The sequence below is a fragment of the Mchenga conophoros genome, linkage group LG17 (assembly GCF_057382185.1).
Source record: "Mchenga conophoros isolate Kocher_MC1m ecotype Shallow Benthic linkage group LG17, M_conophoros_male_GT1.1, whole genome shotgun sequence".
In the NCBI taxonomy this organism is placed as follows: domain Eukaryota; kingdom Metazoa; phylum Chordata; class Actinopteri; order Cichliformes; family Cichlidae; genus Mchenga; species Mchenga conophoros.
In genome coordinates, this window is record NC_140542.1 from 28740780 (window position 1) to 28757738 (window position 16959).

Here is a 16959-nt window from a genome sequence, read left to right on the forward strand (position 1 = left end):
AAAATGATTAATATGTCTATAAGCCTAAAATGTTTCTAAAATGTAACATTATTATGTCCTGTTTTTGCAGAAAATATGTGAGAGTTAAATTCTTTGAACAAATATTTGGGTGTACAGACCAATAGCAGCTCAGATAACCTTAACCAAACCTCAGAAGATGACCTCAGAGACCAGCATATTTCTTCTTTCACCTGATGTTGCTCGCTTCTTCTCTCTTCTTGCTCAGTGTGGCAAAATGCATCATACACCCCACAGACAGTGTAACATAGTAATAAAATATTTGTCTGATAGTTGCCTTGAAATGTTCCAAACAGTACTGACACTATCAACATGGTTTAGTTGTTCATAATTCAAAGTCAATACTCAAATGAGCTCAGTTTAAGCCTAGTGGACAGCTAAAGGACAGAGCTAATGGCTACCCGTCAGTCAAAGCAGCGATGCCCCCCAAAAAGCTCATTTTAAGCCTTAATAACATTTACATCGGAAAGTTATAAAATAAATACCTCCACACAGTCGTACTGAAGAATTAAATTAGCTGTAGAAAACAAAATGTCTTTTGCACCAGACTGTATACATGTTCATTCATGCTTCATAGCTAAACACTTTAACATGGCATGTGTTGCTTTTTGAAACGGCCCCAAGTGGTCGGTGCGGGAACTGCAATTTTTGAAATTTGCCTTCTTTTTTGAGATGCTGCTTGACCACATGTGTGCCAGTTCTTCTCACTGCAGCTTTTTACAAGTAAATGACAGTTGTATTTAATGGCTGAAGCATGCAGGACTACATCCAGGGTTTAGTAAGAGTTGAGCAGCACCCCTTGAGGTAAAACTGAGTTCAAAGAGAATGAAAAATTATAAATTGGGGGGGGGAAGCTGCACTGTATCTTCTGTATCTTTGAAATATACTAAAGTAGCAGAGAGAGGGGACTAGCAGTGAGCTCAGCATTTTGCCGCTATCATGTCCTGCCATTGACCTAAATCTCCTCCTCTCTCCTTGCCCACAGACTTTATTTCCCACAATCCTTTGGGCTAGCTCCTGGGCAAGAAGGAATGAGTCAGAGCTTCTGAGCAGTGCAGAGCCTACTTTCTAAAAGTCGTGAGGCGCTTTGGATGTGAATACACATATATTGCAAATGCACTAGCACATATCATGTACTTTATTTAAATAAAGTACAGTTAGCTAGAAGAAATCTGAATCTGGACGTTTTGACTCTACCAGTACCTACTGTAAAACACAGTCTGAGATACTACTATAATACATTTGTGTGTAGACTTTTAGTAATACATTTCAAAAACTTTTCACACATTATGTTGCTCTTACACTTTCGTAAGCAGTCCACAGTTTAATAATCCACAGTTTAAAAAAACTGTGGATTATCAGTACCACCCCCTAAAGAAATAATATGGTTTCAAATAGAAATGTAGCTTTGAGGCACGGATATGATAGGAGACGTTTAGAGGAAAGCCCTTCAGACAGTGAGAAGCCCCCTTGAAGCAAAGGAAAGAGGAATAAAATCACCAAACATAATGGTCAAGACATCCTGTTTCTACAGCTGAAAGTGAGTATCTTAAGAACTCAGACTGACACACAGGACATTCAAGGACAGTAGTCATGGTAACAGGAGCAGTAAATTCACAATGTGCATAAAACTTGAGGGGCAGGGAAACTGTTTGCACCAGTCTAATCACTTCAGCTGACATACAACATGCATGCACTTACACATCCACGTTACCTTTGAAGTCATTGCACCTGGATTTGAATGGAAGCTATTTCTATTTCTATTTCTTTCTTTCTTTCTTTCTTTCTTTCTTTCTTTCTATCTATCTATCTATCTATCTATCTATCTATCTATCTGTTATAGCGTTATAAGGGTATAAGGTGGTGGGCCAGCAGCGACCTCTGGTGGATCTTCATGAGAAGCATATTTGGGTCTGAGTTTAAGGCTGTCTATAGATGGCACGTGATCACTAGAAAACACATAATTAACAATATTTTTAAAGAAAGACGAGCGTTGCAGTTTCAGGATATAGAACAGGAAGATTGCTGATATTATAATAAACATCAACAATGCATCCACTCTGGCAAGTAAAAAGGTCAGTTTTGCAAGTCATCAAAACTCGAGTTAACTCCCCAGAAAGCTTCAAATGTGGGTGTAGATGTTTGCTAGCAGTGAAGAGCTAGTTCAGTCAAATTCCAGAAATAAAAATCTCACTTATCTCAAGTGGCATCGAGCCTTGCAGTCAGTTTCTATTGCACAAGTTGCCCCTGAGATTTTTGGCAGCATCACAACACAATAAAGGCGCATTCATTATTAAAGCACTATGCAGATTGCACTTTAAAAATGTAACACCAAGACATTCCAGCTTTCCAGAACAGGCAGACATTTGGACACTTGTCATAGCCGGGCACGCACAAGGGACAATATTTTGGTATCGATGCCTCAGTAAACAGTGCCAGTGAGCCGACATGCACAGAACCTTGCAAACTAATTCACCTAACTCATTATGTGCTGTGCCAGGGATATTCCAACTGTGGTTTGCCAGAATGTCTGTAATGACTCTTTAAAACCAGAAGCTTATTATGCTAAACTTTTATTCCAAGAAATAGTCCCGATGGAAAGTGTTTTCTGCGAAGTTAATAAGCAGAGTTTAATACACTGCTGTGGAAATGTTAGCTATGCTCCCTTACCATCACCAGTAGAGCTTTCATCTGTCTAAAATACACTTACTGGCCACTTCATTAGAGATACCTGTCCAACTGTATGTTAATGCCAATTTCTGGCAGCAGCTCGATGCATTTCAGTATGGTGAAGACTACCTGTTGAAGTTCAAATAGAGTATTAAAATATTTCACCAACTGCTGATCTGAATGTTTTTTCCACACAATCATCTCTCGGCTTTACAAAGAATGTTGAGGGAAAAAAGAAAGAAAGAAAATATCCATTGAAAGGCAGCTCTCTGGGCAAAAAATGCCTTGCTGAATCCAGAGAAGGGCCAGACTGCTCCCAACTGAAAGGAAGGCAACAAATAACCCAAATAACCACTACTAAGGTATACAGAAGAGAATTTCTGAATGTCAGACCTTGAAGAAGATGGGCTTCAGCAGCAGATAACACACTGGGCACCACTCTTTTCAGCTAAGAACAGGAAGCTGAGGCTACAATTCATACAGGCTCGCCAAAATTGGGCAACGGGAGATTGGAAAAATATTGTATGGTCTGCTGATTCTTTATTTCTGCTGCAACATTTGGATGGTAGGGTCGGAATTTGGCATTAACAACGTGAAAGCATGGATCCTTTCTGCCATGTAGCAGAAGTTCAGGCTGATGGTGCAATGCGAACCACCTAGTTCAGCCAGTTTACCTAATGAAGTTGAGCATAAATAAACAGTGACTCTTCTCCAGAAATTCATTTTCTGTGTGGACGTTCCCCGAAGATGAATCCAATGCTGGTGGGTCTAGACTTCCAACATGACTTTAAATGCAGTCAGAATCCAAAATTACAAAAATGTAATTATTTAATCAGAATGACACAGCTGTGTTTTCTCAAACTAACACACAACTGTCTCAATTGTAAAAAGGGTTCCATTATGCAAGAGTCACTTCTTCTATAGGCTCTCAAAATCAGAGAAAAGGCCATGCTTTTTTCCTTATATCAGTAATAAAGTGCCTGAATGAGCTGTTTTGGTTGGCAGCCTACTGTGATGTCTTGAAAGGCATGGCCAGTCACCTCTCCTCAGGAAAGTCCAGCTCTGGAATGGTGGAGTGTAACGCAACAGACATTAGGAATATCAATTTTAGAGCATAACTTGAAAACAAACAAACAAACAACAACAACAAAACAGGTGTATACACACATGAAAGAATGAATCTACATGGTGTTATGAGCAGAAACCTGAGAGACACATTCCAGGGTCAGAAGGGTGCCCTTGGGACCTTTAATTGTAGGAGGGTGAGGGTGGATCGAAAGGTTTTTTTTGGCATGAATGAGAACAAAGACGCTTGTTCTTGTAACAGAGATGTTTATTTAGACAACTGAATGCATGCCAAAAAGAACTGTGTTACAGCAGTGGTAACTTTCAGCTCTCTCACATTTCTAACTCTGAGGGAAAGACCAGATTAGGGACACAACAAACTTTTGAGCGTTGGTAGGGAACACTATCTTGCCCTAATTTATTGCATTGACACATTACTCTTGTCATGAACTCAGAGGGCGCGGGGAGACAGGAGGTACCATTGTTGAATCAAAGATTAAGGAGCTTGGACCTTAAAACAGCTTTGGCTAGGATATCATGAGTTGTTAATATCACTGTTTAGCAAAATTAATTCACACATTGCGTTGAGGAATTTTTTTTTTCCCTTTCTTTTTTTTTTTTAACCTCTCACACAAAACACGTAAAAAGACAATAAAAAAGATGCACTTACTGTAGGTAGCATTCACATGCAGTATAATGTGTCTTCTCCTCAGACTAGATTTAACATTTTTCTCCACTATTTCTTACAGAAATTCACAGCTAATGTTTTTCAGTTTGGGGAAATTATCTTACACATAATAGCTACTGGATGAAAAATGTTGATGGGATCGGGAGAAAATAAAAGAAGAGGAAAACAGTGAGATGATCTGGTATGAAAGGCAAAAAGAGACAAAATTGTGCTTCTTGTTGGTGGAATCTCTGTCAGACGTTTTGTTTAATGAACACGCAAACCCCTGCACTCATGCTTCTAATTCATGTTCAGCTCCCTCAAAAAGGGGGATTCCTTCTTGACACACAGACATCCGGCCACTTGGTCCATCAAAATTGTTTTGTTTTTTTGCTGCTGTTGCCATTGTTTCTCCAATATACCGATGAGCCAAAAATACCATAATATCAAAAATAAATGCAACCCTTTCACAAAACAATGAGCAAATAAATAATAATCAAGTGGTGTTCTTGTACTGTATATGTACTGTATATACACAGAGAGTTACGTTTGTCGTATATATGTACACAAACAACTGGCAGTCTTGTTTCAGACTGGGCTTTTAGCATAGCGGACAACTGGGATTTGTGCCCTATAAATCCCAGAAAAAGCAACAACAAAATAACTTATACACAGAATCCTTGGGAGCAGAAGGGGTTACGCACGCTGAAGACTACTATGTCGCCTGCAATTTTTGCCCCCCAAAAGTAGAAGCACTGGTTTCGAAAGGAAAGCAAATTTTAAAAAAAGTAGTAACTTTTTGCTTTTTAGGAAGGGTGTAAAAAAAAAGAGCCTCTTAAAATAATTAGCTTATTATTAAAACATAACAACAACATGCACGATGCTTTCCGAGCCTCAGTTGGAGAGGGTTATGATGAAGCACTTTTGCACAGTTGCATGACTTTGCAGTGTTTTTTTCATTTCTCCATCTAATAATGCTTCTGTCCTGCGAAAAACACCGGTGCCATCTGTGCACATGTCGAGGCGAACCGCAGCCCCTCTGTGCCCTCCTGTGAGCGTGCTGCTCGTCTTGAATTGAAAGACGACATGAGAGGTTCTATTCTCCTCTCAAGCAGTTCTTCAAAATAAGAGTTTTGAATCCTTTTCTTTTAGCAGTTCTATGCTCAGGTCAAACGGGCCAGCGGCTCGCACTGAATTCCCGCTTCTTTCAACGTCTCCACGGCTGTCCTCCCAGCATGCTATGTCCATTTGCTTACCAACAAACACCTCACTAAACATTTTTTTTGTCCCGGTCTTATTTTAGTAGCTTATGTACAGGAGGTTGAAGTGTCTGCCAGCCAGTATCCCAGGCAACCAGCATATCCTCACACATTTACAGTATGCATTCCAGTTTTTCAGTCCTCTTCTCATCTTTGTCCTTTTCACAGGTTGTGTGCTTTTGTGTCTGAATGAGAGCTTCACTGACGTTACATGTGTGGAGTTCATGTTTCTACCTAAAAAGTGTTTCAGATGTTTTGCTTTTTCTGCTGTTATGGAGAGGTCACTGAATCACACATTGCATCTATAGAACGTATTTGTGTGTTTTTGTGTGGATGCGTGGGTTTGTGCTTGCATGTGTGTCGGTCTGGTATAATGTGTCCTTTTTTTTTTCTTTTCTTTTTTTTCAAACGCTGCGTGGAGGTCTTTGAAGCTCATGGGTCCTCCTGTTGCGTCCCTTCTTATTTTCCTGCATCCGTCTCCACTTGGTTGCATGTTGGCTGCTCGCCCGAGATCCCCCTGCGAGCTGAGAACCAGCTAGCCTGGCCTGCCCCTTCTGGCCATTTTGGGTTTTCTGGTTGTTCTTAGGTGCCTCACTGCTCAATATACCCTTTTGGGTATTCTGACTGAGTGTTGGCTCTTCTACTGTTAGAGCTCCAGCCTGATGCCATGGCCGACTGAGAGGTGGACTGGCTTGCTGTTTCTGAGCAGTGGGGGCTAAAGCTCTAGGCTGTAATGCAGAGTTGGACCCGCCTGCGCTGTCAGGCTTGCCCTGACTGTTGCCGTTAGGTGTCTTCACCCTCTTCTGTTTGCGCTCTTTCTTCCACACTCTGTCACAAAACTCCTCCACGCTGTTTAGCTCTGGGTGGTCCAAGAGAGACAGGAAATCTCGGTACCACATCCTGTGCTTGGCCGAGTGACCTGCGCCACCTCCCGCGCCAGGAATTCCAGGCAGGATGTCACCCAATCTCTGGGTGGGGATGACCTGGAGGTTGAGGCGTAGAAGAGGCTGGATAAAGCCGTGTTCCACAGCCTGGCAATGGTAGACCCCGGTGTCAAACTGAGTGAGGCTGCGTATCAGCAGACCTTGGTCTGTACGCAGCACTCGGTCATCTAGCTTTATCTGAAATGAAACAAAGAGGAAGACAAAGAACACAATGGGTGAAAATACTGAAAAAAATAAAGATGGAACATGAGAATGAACCAGAGTTTTTAAACGTACATATTCGATAATCTATATCAGAGATGTCTGACTCAATTAATTCACACTTGTCTTGCACTGCTCAAAACTACCCAAAAATAACCCATTAGAAAAACTCTTTCCAGAAATCATGACCCAGTTACTCAGAAAAATCCATAAAGTTTGATGTGAGAAGTTTTGTGACAGAACTATACAATATTCCTTCTATTAAATTACACCCCCAAACCAATTTCTAATAATCAGATCAGGATTTCTGGAAGGAGCCATTTACCCCCCTTACATTCAGGGGAAGGGATATATCTCTACAGCTGGTATCACTTAACCGAGGAAAGTCACATCAGAAAAAGAAAACACGTTTTACATTATAATGTCAAATTTGGTCAGGAAAGAAGAAGAACAATGAACAAGGGTTCAAAGGAAATGCCTTGTTTCAGGTCTCACTGAATACATGAGTATTGGTAAGAAAGATTGAAGCAAACTCCAAAGGTTCCTTTCAAGCTAACGCTGCTTCACACTGGAAAAACTGCAGCTACATCAATCACCTGGGCTGTCAGCACAGAGTGATGTTGTCCAGAAAAAGTAGAAGCTGGCTTAAACTTAGCAGCAAATCATGCAGCAAGTGTGGGTGGGCACAGCAAATTCTTATTAGGTTAATTTCTTAGCTGAACACTATTTTTTGCTGAAACAGTAATATCCTTCCATATAAAATTATTAACGGCTGTGTTTCACATTTAATACACCCTCTGACTTGTGGATCTATTACACAGCTGGACTTTTTTGTATCGTATTTCTCTTTGCTTATTGGTACCTAAAATACCACGCCTAGAAAGGCCAGCTATAAAAATACAGCCGCAGTACAAAAGTTAATCTAAACACCCACACCCAGTGGTTTTCACCCTTTTGGGTCTCTGAGGTTAAAGATTAGAAGTGTCATAAGTCACTACATGATGGAGCAGGAAAGGTGGAGCCCTGGATGGAGATATTTTGTCTGAAGAAATCTAACTATGTGTAATATATTTTATAATCATCTAGCAGTATATTAGCAAGTCATCTTAGGCATACACACCTCAAGCTTGCGCTCGTCGTTGGGCTTCTGCAGTTGCCAGTAGATGAGCGCTCTTTGAGACTTGGGGCTGCACTCTAGAAACATACTGCTGTTCTCCACACCAAACACACTCCTGTCCTCCACGCTGTCCCCTAAGCCATCCATGTCATCTGCTCAATGCAAAGCACATGCAGACAGACTAATGAGACGCAAATGGCATGAGGAGGAGACAGTGTGTATGTGCTTGTATGAAATTATTAAGGTACCGTGATGCTGAAGGTCTGAACACTGGGAAAGAGGATCTCCATTTCTGATGTCTTGCCGTCTGGTTCGCCTGTGAAAAAACGACAGTGAAACTGAATGGAAGTGGTGGAAACAGACAGCTATGAGGACCTGTGGAAAACTAAGTAAACTGCATGATTCAGTAGCTTGCAGCACTACCTTTAGCAGCAATAACTAGTTTTCTGTATGACTTCATCAGTCTGTCACATCATTGTGGAGGAATTTTGGCCCACTCTTCTTTACAGCACTGTTGCAGTTCATTCAGATTTGTTAGCATTCATTTAGGTCCAGCTCTCTTGAGATCAATTTCAATCAGGTTGAGGGCTGGACTTAGACTGAATCACTGCAACACTTTTCTCTTTTCTTTTTCACCCATTCTGTTACAGATTTGTTGCTATGCTTGGAGTCATTGACCTGTTGGGTGATCTTGTCTCGGCCAAGCTTCAGCTGTCGGACAGATGACCGCACGTTAGCATACCTTAGTACACAGAGGAGTTCATGGGGGACTCAGTGACTGCAAGCTGCTTAAGTCCTGGGGCTGTATAGCAAACCCAAATTAATACCCCACCACCGTGCTGGCTGTTGGTTTATGGTGTTTGCACTGATATGCTGTGTTTGGTTTTCTCCAAACATGGTACTGTGCATTATGGCCAATTCCAGAAGTCTAGTGGTTTGTTCACATGCAATTTTGCAAACCTAAGCTATGCTGTCATGTTCTTTTTAGAGTGAAGAAACTTTCTCCAGGTGATCACACCACACAAGGCATACATATTTGAGTCCTTTTTCAATTGTACTGTTATCATCTTTACTCTCAGTTGGCATGCTAAATGTTAGGGTTGGAGATGTTGCCCTTAAAGTTTTTACAGTTTATCTGAGCCTTGCGAGGTCTGACCTTGGGGTGAATTTGCTGGAAGATTGTGGAATTATGTGGAACCCAACTCTTTTTTGTACATAAATGAGTTTAACTGTACTAATTAAAGTGGATCTGGACAATCCTAAAATGTTTCAATTACTGTCAGTTAACTCTTTTAACCACATGTAACTATTAGCTTCCAATTCCATTGCTGTAAGCTAATACTTGATTTCATAGCTATATAATTACACAAACAGTGAACAGATTTGACCTGCTTCTCCATAACGTTTAGCTAAGAGTTAGCCGACACTGTTAGCTAACAAATTCAACAAATCACTTTTTATCCAAATGCTATTTAGCCTTTAACATACAACATTAGCTAATAGTTAGTTGTACATTTAGCAAAAAACCCCCAACAAAAACATCTTTTTAGTTACTGAATGTGTTGCAACTGTTTCATTTGTTGACCCATGTCATTAGATTTCTGTTTAATTTCTCAGTTTTCTTTATTGCAGGGTTATTACCTTACAATATAAAGCACATTGAGGCCACTGTTGTTGTTATTTGGGGCTATATAAATAAAATTTTATTGAAAATCATTACCCATGCTATCAGGTAAAAACTGTTCAACTGTTTTACAGTAAGTGAGAGATCTTAACCGTTTATTCACTTTGTTTCCATTGCTTTTTTATTTATATCTTCTATGAATTTCTTTTGGCTGCTACTACTTAGTAAATTATACTTTTACTTAACTTATCTAAGATTAGCTTTGCAAGTATCCAGTGGTATATTTGTAACCTGGTTGGGAATCATTGCTGTACATGACAAGTTATTCCTTATGTACTTTTTTATTCTCACCACTTGGGGGCAATGTTTACCCAATTCCCAAGAAAACAGGCACTAACTCAACCTTTAACTCCACTGTTAAATCACATGGATGAAAAAACAAAACAGCAGAATGTAAGAAACATAAACCTGCTGAGCAGTGAAACAGTGCGCTTCATTGCCTTCCGATGAGCCGTTATTATGAAACACATACAGCATTGTTTTGCCCTTGAAACGCCTTGTAAAAGCAGGCCCAGTCTTTGTCCTCTCCATATGAAAAAGTCTACTGTGTGATTTGGCTTTTTAATGCGATGGCAAGGCGTTTTCAAAGTCTGGCTTTACTGACTAGCTGTGAATGGCTCCCTAGTTCCTAGTTGTCATGGTTCAAAAAACGCTGATGGTGGCTGCAAAATTCAAATTGGGTGCGAGCCAAACATGAGGCAAGGGCTGGAAAGAAGAGAAAGAACCAAGGTAGGGATAAAAAGTAGAACCACTGAAGGTTTAAAAAAAAGACTAAACAAACAAACAAACAAAAAAAACAAGATAAAAAATGCTCAGCATGTTTGTGTGAATTCTCCACACAAAATTATGACCACTTACATCCCACTTTTTTCACACGTGTCCCTCGTCTGTACATTTCCTGGGCTAACATTCCTGTCTTTTTTGGCCATCTGAGCACGTGCAAGGTTGGGTGTCTGGTTCTCATTCTGGTAGCGAAAATATTTGCAGTGCAGTGGAGAGCTGAGAGAAGCCTGTCCCCACTTTAAACATGGGGTGTGCCACCTCGTCTGTAATCTTGCCAAGCTGGAGTATACCCACTGGCCTACTTCTGTTGGTGTGAGAAGTTCTAGATGAATGAGACAACGTGGGGGTGTCGCGCCATGTGTGTGTATGGGAGGGTAGTAGTGGTGTAGTGGTCAGCTTAATCCTGCTGGGTACAACAGAGGGTAATTTGAGGGAGTGTATGTTCCTCCTGGCTGAAGGGTGAAGTGGTCAGGCAGCTCCTGGTGGCTATAATTTATTGTGTGTTTGCTTGTCTTTGGATATTTGTGCATATTTCTTAATGCGTCTTGGTTGGTAGGATGATTGAAGCACAACTCAGAACAACTGTTACTGGCTAAGTTGCTGGATTGTACTTTCTTGGAACGCATAATTAGTGCGTATGTGTGTTTAATGACTCAATTTCGTGCTGGTGTAATATTCAGATTACTTCCATGTTTAGAAGTTTTGGCATACAATGGCTATCTGTGTCTGTTTTTTGGGAGTCGCCACACTTACTAATAAGCCAGTGGAGGTCTGACGCTAGAGAAATGAGGCTGCACATCAGGATGCCCTTGAGCATAACATTTAAAACCAATTGTTTTAAAGCCAACCAAAACAGCAGAATGCAGGTGTACTGATAAGTCCCAGGTGTGACTGCATGTGACGACATTAATACAGGATGTTGTTGAAAAGCAGCGTGCATGCTCAGCAAACCCTCCGAGGATACATAAAGGTTAAAGAAGGGTGTTTAGCGATTGCCGGCTCCTACCTCTTGGCAGTAGGAAAGTATCTCGAGCACTCAGCACCGTCCCAGGCGCAGTAAGGGTCTCTGGCCAGGCAGCACTCAGCGCAAGCTTTCCCATACACTTCGCAACGGTGTAAAGACATCTGTGATACACCCAGGGCTGAGCCAAGGTACAGCTGTTGCTGTGGGAGTCAGAGAGAGAGCAAGGATGTAAAAATTAAATGTTCCTGTGCGCCTCAGTTGGAAGGGTTCTTGCAAAAAAGAAGGTGCTTGTGGGTTTAGTTCTCAGTGGGCACATTCTTTGCTTATGGGTAACAGTGTATGTTTAAAGACCGAGAATTTCTCGCTTTTTTGTTTCACGTGGACCTTTACCCTTGTCAACAGCTTTTGGATTAATTACAAAGTGAGAAAGCAAGTTTTTACCTGCTTGGTGGACAGCTCCATAGCAGTGATGGGAGTAGGCTCCTGTACAAAGCAAATAAACCCCATTTAACACCACTTCTACGGACAATATGTGTTTTTATAGGAAGGCTATTAGCACGCAATTACAAAACGTCATACCCTAAAGACAGTCATCTCTTCCAATACAACTTCCTCGAGGTCATGCCAGCTTTCTCTGGGGATCGTAACCACCTTCAGCACTGTTCCTGTATCTGAAATGCAAAAGACAGCATACAGTTAGTGTACATGCAGGCCTGTGCTGGTCATAGATTAACATCCGTGGTGCATGTATGTACGGTTTAAGTAATAGATTAGAAATACGTGTGTGTGCCTTCTTCAAAATACATGTTAAGTGCAAGAAGAAACATGGAAATAGATCAAAAAATTAAAAATGATTAAAATAGATTCTCTGGAATTTTCGACATGCCGGACAAGTGCATTAAGCTTTCCAGCATATTTTCCTTTGTTCAGTCACTTTTCTTTCTGTTTGTTTTTTTTCCAGTCTTTCTCTGTTCAACGTCCGTGTTCTTTTACTCATCCTAATCTTTCTATTTTATTGCCCAGTCTAAAACACAGCTTGTTCTTTATAACTCTGCAGAGAAAAGCCAGCATCCAGGACTCTCTTCATTGTTGACACTGAGACTGGTGTTTTTCAGTTGCCATTTAATGAAGCTGCCAGGTAAAGGCACTGCGAGGCATCTGTTTGTCAAACTATAGATTCTGATGTGCTCTTTCTCAGATGTGCACAAAGAGGCCTCCCACTTCTCTCTCTATTCTTATTTCCTGGAACAATGATACTCTGTGAGTTTCAAAGAAATGTCTTTTCTTTGTCCATTACAATAATCCAGATGCTCAACTATCCAAACATTTTGCTCCTTTAATCAGTACAACAGTTTTCAGCTGTGCTAACATCACTGAGAAAGGGGTTTCCCACCGATCAGTCAGCTTTATAAAGTTGATAAACTGGAATTAAGTACCACAAAGAACCACTGGAACACAGGAGGGGTCTTTGTGTGCCTAGACAGATATTCCATTAAAAATCCCTAATAATTTATGACTAACGGTCCTGTTAGTCGTTAGTTGTCTTTCCCCAAATTTCTGATTATTTTAATCCCATTTTAATTAAAAACAAATTGAGCTCAGTGGTTCAGGCCAAGAAGTTAATTGGAATCAACTGGTACATCAACTGATACTAATGCCATGTGATGGCTCATGATGATATCCTTTTACACACTCGGGTTGCGATCTCAAAAAGTGAAATTTGGATTCTGCAAGCTGCTTTGAAACCCATCTTCACCCAAGCTCCCCCTATTTCAACATAGACATTTGTTAGTGAGATCAAGCTTTTTAAGAGTATTAGATACTGATGCCAGTACACTGTAAATAAAAATAAAATTGAAAAATTAATTAAAAGTCAGTTAAAAAAAAAGAAAAATATTATTGTAATTTTCAGTGTCTGTTTTTGAGTGGAAATATCTGTAAAAATCTATCTGTGGTTAAAAATGTCTTTAATTTTAAAACAATACACTGGATTTTATTTGAACAGATTTTGTTTGCAGTATATGCCAAAAGTACCTATGGCGGACCACCCTGAAATAAACATATAGAAGCAGTATATTTATTGCAGTGTCATCTGTTGCATACCTGTGCCAATGAACATGACATCATATTGCCCATCCTCTGCCTCCACTTTGTCCACCACCAGCTGGGTAAACTGGTAGTCCACGTCTGTGCGTACCATTATGGGTCGTCCCCCTATTGGGTGCACCGGGTTGTACATGGCAGGGTGACCCCTGGCGAAGGTGATGACATCATCCGGAAGGTCCTTCGTAGAATCGAAACCTCCAAATGTCTTGCTGGGGCACTGAGATCAAGACGTGATATGTTTGTTTCTTCTAATATCGTCTTATAATGTCTCATTATTACTTAAAAATTTACAACATTTTTGCTAAATTGCCTTACAGTTCCAGGGCGAGGGTAGGGCACCCTCCCTTGGAAGGGCACCCACTGGTAGTTGGGTCCATCTCTGTGGGCATAGGGACCCAGGAAAACCCTCCTGATGTCTGCCATGTTGTACATACACACCGCTGAGCCTTTAAATATGTTACTGTGGAAGGAGAGAAAAAGAAATAAATCCAGAAGGGGTGAGTTTAAGGATCAAGAGGGGTAGGAAGCAAGAGGGTGGTGAAATAAAAGAGATGACAGAGACAAACAAAGGGGATTCATAAATGATCGGTCACAAGACAGGGATTAGGAGCTTGTTAAAAACTGAAGAAAGACAACAAAATGACCCATCATCGCACAAAGACAGAGCGGAGCAAAGTTGTCATTACTTGAGTACAGCAATGACAGATTGGAACTTCTCTCTGATTGCTTCCAGCCTCTTGAGAACAGACAGGAATTTTGGGCACACCACCAACAAACCAGGAGACCTGGTTCAGAGCATATTTGAAATCCCCTCCAATATTTTGTGAGCATTTGCTTGAGCCAGATGGGTGGATTTTGCTTTCACAAGGAAAGCAGGCAAGGTCGATCAATCATGCTAAAAAAAAGGGAAGTGATGTGGATTTTATTTTTTCAATTTAAGCTCTTTCGCGGGTCATCCAGAAGACAGCAGTTTGAGTCGTGAGTCATTAAATGGGAGAATCGGGGAGTTTCACATGAATATTCCAACATGCATACTCCACAAGAGTTATTAAATATTCTTGTGGAGATTATGACAGAATAAGCACGATGCTTGCAGTCTTTGGAGAGCGTGAAGTCTATAAACCTTCCGTCATATCTATTCATCTATTTCACAGTTTTATAGATTTAGAATTATTTACTTTATGAGGATAAATGCCCCCCAAATAATCATTCATTTACTTTCCAGGTGTCACATTTTACAATTACAGATTTTCTTTTGGACAGCAAATCTCCTTCACTTGCAGGAACCGAATGCTTCAAAATGATTCGAGATGTCCTTTGTCTTGCTGACTGCAATGGGAAGTTGTATCAGCCTAATTAGGGATGTGGCTGGCAAACACACAGCCGACAGTACTCCACAAAGCATGGAAGATGAATGGATTAGCATTTGAAAATGTTAATTACAGAGAAATTCAATTAACTCCAGGGGCAAAAAAAAGACGCTCCAATATCTGTGCTTATGAAGAAGGGTGAAAATGTGTTTGTGCAGATACACACAGACACACAGAAAGAGGCATGCAAATTCACCCCTAGAATGCACACACACACACACACACACACACACACACACACACACACACACACACACACACACACACACACACAGAGGTACACAATCAGACACTGATCTGTCAGTGGCAGCTTCTTTGTGCCTCATTAAGCAGTGATATTAAAAGCCGGTCCCTCTGAATCTCTGCTCTATTCATCTCTGAAAACCGGCCACTTAGAAAACCAATTAAACCACTCTAATTCCTCAATGCCCCATAATTGAATTTTAAAGTGTACGCGTGTGTGTGCGTGCGTGTGTGGGCAGACGTGGATACGTGGGTGTACGCCCACCAGCGCCCACCAACCTCTGGGTTTTAATACATCCCTGAAAGCAGTGAAAAGCCAAACAGGTCTGGTAAAGCAAGGCGCCTGTCACCATGCGTTAGCCTGCACCGCTCCTCTATTCAGCTCGTCTTATCATTAGCAGTGATTGATGAAGCAGTGCAGAAACAGTACCGGACACACACACACACACACATCACATTCATCATCTTCATCATCACGATAAGTGCCACCATCTGTGCCATTTCAACTCACTTATCTGCCCTGCCCCATGCCTTCACCTCTCCACATGCTTCAGTAGAGACACACCCGGCTTCTGAAAACCCCATTCGAAGCTGGGGCGGTGGCCGAGGGGGGTGGGAGGAAAAAAAACAACAACAACAAAAACCCCCCGTGGATTTCTGTTAAGTGAATATCATGTTTCTCTCGCTCCCTCCTGCTCCATAATCTGATTTTCCTACAAGCCTGCCAAGGTTTCAGTGAAAAACAGGACAGGTAGTGAGGAATTGGGGAATCGGATAAAAGCAATCTCCAAATCTGAGACGAGGGGAGGGCTACCCTCGGAGAGAAAAGCATCCGTGAGACACCTGTAAGTGGATTACGAGAGCGCCGTCTGGGAATTTGACAGAGGTGCACTTGGTCGCTTGCATCGTGCCGTGCCATTTAAAATGGTTAGGAAATTACAGATAAAGGGGCAGGATAAAGGAGGAGAAAAGAAAGGCTTCTTGAAAAGAAATACGAGGCGCGTGTTTTTCAAATGCAGAGGATGAAACCTATACAGGAAGGCTGACCGTTGAAATAATCGAGTCTTTCTGATCTCTTAGCAACACATCAACAAAACAATTCTGATACTACCAGCATCTGTCACGCAGTTTGAACATTTGAAACCCTTGCATGCTCACTTTGGAGGTCAAGGGCAAAAGACTGTACCTGGATGTGGTGAATACGGCGTAGATAACTGGATTCTTTGGGTCCTTGGAGCTCATGAGAAACACGTCCTCTAAACAGCGAGAAGAATAATGTGTGAAGGTGAAGCTCTGAGGTGAGGTTGGAATTTTTCCACATCGAACAAAGACACAAATAAATAAAATAAAAACGCACTTACGCAGTTCGTCGAAATGTGTGTCAATGCCATTGACGCCAGGAACCGCGCATATTAGCCGCGCTTTGAGAAAAGTGGTCCATTTGTTGACCAGGCTCCTGTGACCTCCCATGTCATTCTGCAACAACATTTGAAGTGCTGTCAGCTCAAACCTCCGTATGCACTTTTGTTAGTAAGGTCCTTGCAAATATCACATTTATTAAAAATGTTACAGAAGTATTAAGTTTCTCATTATAAAACATATTGCAGTAATAAAAATAGGACTGCAGTCTCCTTCTATATTGTATCATGTGTGAAGTTTTGTGATAATATCGTATTGTGGGGCGTTGTGTCTGAAGATTCCCACCTCTAACTTATACTATATAAGGCATTTATAAGGAAGGTAAAGGTTAACTATGGGCATATGATCGTTAACTTTTTTTCAGCAACTATGACTCTGGCTGTTCATTATTACTTTGATTTTCTCATTAGGACACGTACATGTTAATAACTGGCTTTTTAAGGGCTTAT

General features: G+C 41.1%; 1 protein-coding gene across 3 annotated transcripts in view; it reads right to left on the reverse strand.

Annotated features, from left to right (window-relative positions):
- Positions 1-4000: 4000 nt before the first annotated feature.
- The window catches only part of sema3aa (sema domain, immunoglobulin domain (Ig), short basic domain, secreted, (semaphorin) 3Aa), a 37082-nt gene continuing 24123 nt past the window's right edge, over positions 4001-16959 (reverse strand). For all 3 annotated transcript variants that reach the window (XM_085250940.1, XM_085250941.1, XM_085250942.1), the window contains 10 exons: positions 16453-16567; positions 16278-16347; positions 13794-13938; positions 13476-13695; positions 11952-12043; positions 11814-11855; positions 11415-11572; positions 8190-8257; positions 7945-8093; positions 4001-6800 (listed from right to left, as the gene is read on the reverse strand). In XM_085250940.1, coding sequence (XP_085107066.1) covers positions 6084-6800; positions 7945-8093; positions 8190-8257; positions 11415-11572; positions 11814-11855; positions 11952-12043; positions 13476-13695; positions 13794-13938; positions 16278-16347; positions 16453-16567 — 1776 coding nt within the window. In that variant the 3' untranslated portion in view covers positions 4001-6083. The remainder of the gene's footprint in view (positions 6801-7944; positions 8094-8189; positions 8258-11414; positions 11573-11813; positions 11856-11951; positions 12044-13475; positions 13696-13793; positions 13939-16277; positions 16348-16452; positions 16568-16959) is intronic.